The sequence below is a fragment of the Adiantum capillus-veneris genome, chromosome 22 (genome assembly GCF_014529385.1).
Source record: "Adiantum capillus-veneris isolate H3 chromosome 22, ASM1452938v2, whole genome shotgun sequence".
In the NCBI taxonomy this organism is placed as follows: Eukaryota; Viridiplantae; Streptophyta; class Polypodiopsida; order Polypodiales; family Pteridaceae; genus Adiantum; species Adiantum capillus-veneris.
In genome coordinates this window covers 143,536,796-143,543,619 of record NC_140952.1, presented here as the reverse complement: position 1 = coordinate 143,543,619, position 6,824 = coordinate 143,536,796, and the positions used below count along the sequence as shown (strand labels likewise).

The 6,824-nt window shown below is 44.2% G+C and overlaps 1 protein-coding gene across 1 annotated transcript; it reads left to right on the top strand.

Moving 5' to 3' along the window:
- Window positions 1-2,752: 2,752 nt before the first annotated feature.
- LOC147430364 (putative pentatricopeptide repeat-containing protein At3g13770, mitochondrial) lies at window positions 2,753-4,154 on the top strand. Its single transcript, XM_086495127.1, has 3 exons — window positions 2,753-2,996; window positions 3,109-3,296; window positions 4,092-4,154. The coding sequence occupies exons 1-3, from the start codon at window positions 2,753-2,755 to the stop codon at window positions 4,152-4,154; spliced, it is 495 nt and encodes a 164-aa protein (XP_086351253.1).
- Window positions 4,155-6,824: the final 2,670 nt, after the last annotated feature.

Below are 6,824 nucleotides of genomic sequence, written 5' to 3'. Positions count from 1 at the left end.
CATCATGGCTCATCATGAGCATGACTAGTATTTGTAATTCTTTTGGGTTGTTAATATACAATATACTCACATTTGTGAGTTTTGCCAAAAAAAAAAAAAGGATAACCTTGGAATTTTCATCCTCAACAAGGCCTTTTCACAAATCGTTTTGAAACACAAGTAGAAAAGGCATTGTTTAATAATGCTCAATATTTTATAGTTTGCATTGTCATTACTTCGTTAGCGTAGTGGGCAATTTTCAATCCCTCACCTGTCATTAGCCCACGTGGCTCCAGCGTTGATCTAAAAAAAAACTACCCATCAAAACCCCATCGCTAACAATAGCCGGGCCAGGAAGCTATGCATTGTTTTGAACAGGTGTGAAGCGAGGGCCTTTCTCCAGATGCTATCACCTACGTATGCATCTTGCAGGCATGTGGCTCGATGCAAAATGCTTTGTAAAAGAGATGGCATGCTTGGCACCGCCTTCGTTGATACGTACGCAAAATGTGGGACACTTGAGCTAGGGCTTTTTCAAAAAGTTGTAGTGCTTGGCAATGCCTTGGTTGATACGTATGCTGAATGTAGTGCACTTCAGAAAGCACAAAACATGCTTGCAAAGCTTCTACTCCCGAATGCCATCCCTTGCAGTGCATTGATTGCGGGAATATACGCCAACTATGGGGCACTTCAGATTCGGCTTGAGAAAGCACGAAAACTACTTGAGAAGCTTCTTGTTCGGAATGTCGTCTCTTGGAATGCATTGATTGAGGGATATGCCCAACAACGGCCGAGCCAGCAAGCTCTGGACTGTTTTCAGCAGGTTCAAAGAGAAGGCCTCCCTCTAGATGCAACCACATAAGCGTGCATCTTGAAAGCACACAAGACGCTGGTTTGGGCTTAAAAGTTCACTTTGATATTGTTAGTAAGAGGCCGTTGCAAAAAACTGCCATGCTTGGCAATGCCTTGGTCGATATGTATGCCAGATGTGGTGCTCCTGTGTGGGATATAGTCTTTTGGAACTCACCTAGTGCAGGATATGCCCAACAACGGCTAGGCCAGCAAGCTTTGGGGTGTTTTCAGCATGTGCAAAGCAAAGGCCTTTGTCCAGACGCTTTCACCTATGTGTGCATCTTGTAGGCATGTCACTCTATGCAAACTACTCTCGAAAAGAGATGGCGTGCTTGGCACTGCCTTGGTCAATATGTATGGCAAATGTGGGACACTTCAGCAAGGGTTGTTTATAAAACTTGTCGTGCTTGGGAATGCCTTGGTCGATACGTGAGTGTGGTGCACTTCAAAAAGCACAAAATCAGCTTGAGGAGCTTATTGCCCCAGTGCATTGATTACGGGATAAGCGCATCAGGAGCTGGGCCAGAAATCTCTTGGCTGCTTTCAATGGATCGGAAGCGAGGGCCTCTCTCCAGAAGCAATCACATATGCGTGCATCTTGAAGCCATGTGTGTGTACGCAAGATGTCGATATGGGCTTAAAATTTTGCTTTGATATTGTTAGTGATAGAAACCTATTGGGCATGCCAATGCCTTGGTTGATATGTACGCCAAATGTGGTGCTCATGTGCGGGATGTCATCTTTTGGAATGCACTAATCGCAGGATATGCCTGCCGACAACAGCCGGGCCAGGAAGCTATGCATTGTTTTGAACAGGTGCGAAGCGAGGGCCTTTCTCCAGATGCTATCACCTACGTATGCACCTTGCAGGCATGTGGCTAGATGCAAGATGCTCTATAAAAGAGATGGCGTGCTTGGCAACGCCTTTGTTGATACGTACGCAAAATGTGGGACACTTCAGCTAGGGCTTTTTCAAAAAGTTGTAGTGCTTGGCAATGCCTTGGTTGATACGTATGCTGAATGTAGTGCACTTCAGAAAGCACAAAACGTGCTTGCAGAGCTTCTACTCCCGAATGCCGTCTCCTGCAGTGCATTGATTGCGGGAATATACGCCAACTATGGGGCACTTCAGATACGGCTTGAGAAAGCACGAAAACTACTTGAGAAGCTTCCTGTCCGGAATGTCGTCTCTTGGAATGCACTGATTGAGGGATATGCCCAACAACGGTCGAGCCAGCAAGCTCTGGATTGTTTTTAGCAGGTGCAAAGAGAAGGCCTCCCTCTAGATGCAACCACATAAGTGTGCATCTTGAAAGCACACAAGACGCTGGTTTGGACTTAAAAGTTCACTCTGATATTGTTAGTAAAAGGCCGTTGCAAAAAACTGCCATGCTTGGCAATGCCTTGGTCGATATGTATGCCAGATGTGGTGCTCCTGTGCGGGATATCGTCTTTTGCAACGCGCTGACTATAGGATATGTCCAACAACGGCCGGGCCAGCAAGCTCTGGACTGTTTTCAGCATGTGCAAAGCAAAGGCCTTTGTCCAGACGCTGTCACCTATGTGTGCATATTGCAGGCATGTCACTCTATGCAATCTGCTCTCGAAAAGATATGGCGTGCTTGGCACTGCCTTGGTCAATATGTATGGCAAATGTGGGACACTTCAGCAAGGGTTGTTTATAAAACTTGTCGTGCTTGGAAATGCCTTGGTCGATACCTGAGTGTGGTACACTTCAGAAAGCACAAAATGAGCTTAGGAGCTTATCGCCCCAGTGCATTGATTGTGGGATATGCGCATCAGGAGCTGGGCCAAAAATCTCTTTGGCTGTTTTCAATGGATCCGAAGCAAGGGCCTCTCTCCAGAAGCAATCACATATGCGTGCATCTTGAAGCCATGTGTGTATACGCAAGATGCCGATATGGGCTTAAAATTTCGCTTTGATATTGTTAGTGGCAGAAACTTGCTGGGCCTACCAATGCCTTGGTTGGTTGATATGTACGCCAAATGTGGTGCTCCTGTGCGGGATGTTGTCTTTTGGAATGCACTAATCGCAGGATATGCCCGACAACAGCCAGGCCAGGAAGCTATGCATTGTTTTGAACACGTGCGAAGCGAGGGCCTTTCTCCAGATGCTATCACCTACGTATGCATCTCGGAGGCATGTGGCTCGATGCAAGATGCTTTGTAAAAGAGATGGCGTGCTTGGCACCGCCTTCGTTGATACGTATGCAAAATGTGGGACACTTCAGCTAGGACTTTTTCAAAAATTTGTAGTGCTTGGCAATGCGTTGGCTGATACGTATTCTGAATATAGCGCACTTCAGAAAGCACAAAACGTGCTTGCAGAGCTTCTACTCTCGAATGTCGTCTCCTGCAGTGCATTGATTGCGAGAATATACGCCAACTATGGGGCACTTCAAATACGGCTTGAGAAAGCACGAAAACTACTTGAGAAGCTTCTTGTCTGGAATGTCGTCTCTTGGAATGCACTGATTGAGGGATATGCCCAACAATGGCCGAGCCAGCAAGCTCTGGACTGTTTTCAGCAGGTGCAAAGAGAAGGCCTCCCTCCAGATGCAACCACATAAGCGTGCATCTTGAAAGCACACAAGACGCTGGTTTGGGCTTAAAAGTTCACTCTGATATTGTTAGTAAGAGGCCGTTGCAAAAAACTGCCATGCTTGGCAATGCCTTGATCGATATGTATGCCAGATGTGGTGCTCCTGTGCGGGATATCGTCTTTTGGAACTCACTGATTGCAGGATATGCCCAACAACGACCGGGCCAGCAAGATCTGGACTATTTTAAGCATGTGCAAAGCAAAGGCCTTTGTCCAGACGCTATCACCTACGTGTGCATCTTGTAGGCATGTCACTCTATGCAAATTGCTCTCGAAAAGAGATGACGTGCTTGGCACTGCCTTGGTCAATATGTATGACAAATGTGGGACACTTTAACAAGGGTTGTTTATAAAACTTGTCGTGCTTGGGAATGCCTTGGTCGATACGTGAATGTGGTGCACTTTAGAAAGCACAAAATGAGCTTGATGAGCTTATTGCCCCAGTGCATTGATTGCGGGATAAGCGCATCAGGAGCTTGGCCAGAAATCTCTTGGCTGTTTTCAATGGATCCGAAGCGAGGGCCTCTCTCCAGAAGCAATCACATATGCGTGCATCTTGAATCCATGTGTGTGTATGCAAGATGCCGATATGGGCTTAAAATTTTACTCTGATGTTGTTGGTCATGGGTTGCTGTAGAAAATTGTTGCGCCTGGCAACGCCTTTGTTGGTATGTATGCCAAATATGGCGCTCTTGTGTGATATGCCCAACACGATTGTGGCAAAGATGCACATTGGATGCAAAGGGAAGTCATGTTTCCATATGCAAAATGACATGCTTGGTGGCGCTTTGGTTGACTTCTTTTACGAAAGGCGAAGTGAGAGATGCTCGCCATACAAAGTCTCTTGGAGTGCTCTTATGGCCCTAGGTTGCTTTAAACAAATGCAAAGAGAGGGTTTCTCACATTGAGATTGTTGATAGCAGATTGGTGGTGAAAAAATATTGTACTTGGCTGTGCTTTGGTCTACTTGTATGTCAAATGTGGTTCTCTCATGAAAGACAAAAAAAGTCTTGATGGGCTTTCCCTGCGGAATGTCATCACCTCAAACGCATTGATTGCTGGATATGCCCAACTTCATTGTGCTAGGGTAGCTCAGGAAGTAGATGCAAACGGAAGTCTTTTCTCCAAATGCATTATCTATGCTTGCATCTTGAAGGCCAATGTCCTTATGCAAGCCATTGACATGGGTGACAAAATCAATGAGAAGTTACGACAAAATCAATGAGAAGATACCTGGTACGGCGCCGTCGTGAAGGATGTCATGCTTGGCCATGCTTGGTTGATATGTGTAGTACTATCACGAAAGCATAAAAAGATGCAAAATTCTTGATTGACATTCTCTCTGGAATGTCATCACCTACAACGTATTGGGTGCTAATATGCCTATCGCAAGAAATCTCTTGGTTGTTTTTTCGGAACCTCTTTCCCGGCCAAATACATTCACCTATGCTTGCACGTTGAAGGCTTGTGGCTTTATGGAAGACTTTCATATGGGTATTAGAATTCATGATGTGATTGCTAGTCAGGGGTTGTTGGGAGTACTATGTCATGCTTGGCAGTGGTTTGATCAATATGTATACCAAATCTGGTGTCCTCACAATAGCAAAAAAACTTCTTGAAGGACATCCTCCCTGGGATGTCATCTCTTGTAGTAGGTTAAGTGCAGAAGATGTCCAACATTGTTGATGTAAGGAAGTGCATCGATGATAGACATTCAATCGTGCGGTGAGTAAGCAGTATCATTTTTTTACTCTTGGCACTGAGAACGTAGTTAATGAACGCACTGAGAATTGCACGCTGTTGTGAGAATGGCATGTTCCCTCGTATTATAAAAATTGGGGAGGACTGTGCAAACTCCTCCATGCAAGGAGACTTGCATGTTTTCTTTTCTTTGAAACATAAAAATGGAACAACAAACAATTAATAACATTGACATCTTTTATGATCGTAAACATTGAGGTTGACAAGACTCTAACCCTCCTTGTGGTTTTCTGCGAGGTACCCCTCTGAAACACTACGATCAGTATCCGATTTTTATGAGGTGCACCTCTGAACCACGACGATTGGTATCCCAAACACGCTTTCAGGTTAAAAAATCTAACATGCTTTGATGAAAAATCTCTCTCTCTCTCTCTCTCTCTCTCTCTCTCTCTCTCTCTCTCTCTCTCTCTCTCTCTCTCTCTCTCTCTCTGTGTGTGTGTGTTTTCTCTAAAAAAATTTAACCCCTCGAAGGCTTGTGGCCTTATATGAGATCTTCAAACACAATTCATTTTCTCAGTTTTTGACTAACAAAATCTAGGCAACAAGCAATATTTGGAACACAAGTCAAGCATAAACAAGCAGAGCATGATGAGGAGTTAAAAGAAATGGGTTTTTCTTTTCTAACTCGATTGATTCCAAGATATATCCAATCTGCTTGTGGCAAGAAAGCTTTGGGTTGTTTTTACTAGATGTGAAAAGGAAAGGCTTGTCTCTAATTTCAATCATGTACGCTTCCACCTTGAAAGCTTGTGGCCTTATATGACATCTTCAAACACAATTTGTTTTCTCAATTTTTAGTTAGTAAAATCTAGAGAACAAGCAATATTCAAAACACAAGTCATCCATAGACAAGCGGGGTGTGATGAGGGGTTAAAGGCAATGGGTTATGCTTTTTAGACCATACTAATTACAATATATACTCAGCATGGTTGTGGCAAGCCTAGCTCTGAGCTGATTTTACCAGATATGAAGGGAACGCCTCTCTCTAATTGCAATCACCTATGATCCACCTCGAAGGCTTGTGGCCCTACGCAAGACCTTTACATGTATGATTTCTTAATTCACGATAAGATTGCTAGCCAGGGGCTATAGGAGCAAGATACCATGTTTGATGGTGTTTTGATCTATATGTATGTAGTCATGTAGGCGAGGTTGAGGAAGCATGATGACATTTCAAGTCCATACGATAGGACCATAACTTAGAACGTATCTTACGCCACTATAATTCTATGGTGGATTTCCTTAGTAAAGTAGGACTTTTAAAGTAGACAGAGGAGCTAATGAAAAGTATACGATTTTTTTTTGGATATTATCAGATGCCTCTTGTAATACACATAACAGTGTGACATTAGGGGGGAGGGAGAGAGAGAGAGAGAGAGAGAGAGAGAGAGAGAGAGAGCTCGGACTCACTTCAATTCAATACAAATGCGGCTAACGAAGCTCTCTAGTTTCTTCAAGTGTTTGCACCAAGAAAATCCTTCACCAAGCCTTGGCTGACAGCGTTTCGAAACGCAAGCTAGAAGTGCTTGGTGTTGATTCAATTTATATCGCACGTAGTGGTAGGAAACATCATCAAATTTTGCAAGAGACGACTAAGGAAGCAGCGCAA

What these genes read in the sequence shown, in the direction of transcription:
- LOC147430364 (XM_086495127.1), top strand. Translation starts at nt 2,753, where the DNA reads ATGGGCTTAAAATTTCGCTTTGATATTGTTAGTGGCAGAAACTTGCTG. An exon ending in CGTATGCATCTCGGAGGCAT is followed by an intron (nt 2,997 to 3,108) that starts GTGGCTCGATGC and finishes AAAAATTTGTAG; the next exon opens with TGCTTGGCAATGCGTTGGCT. An exon ending in AACTACTTGAGAAGCTTCTT is followed by an intron (nt 3,297 to 4,091) that starts GTCTGGAATGTC and finishes GGGTTGCTGTAG; the next exon opens with AAAATTGTTGCGCCTGGCAA.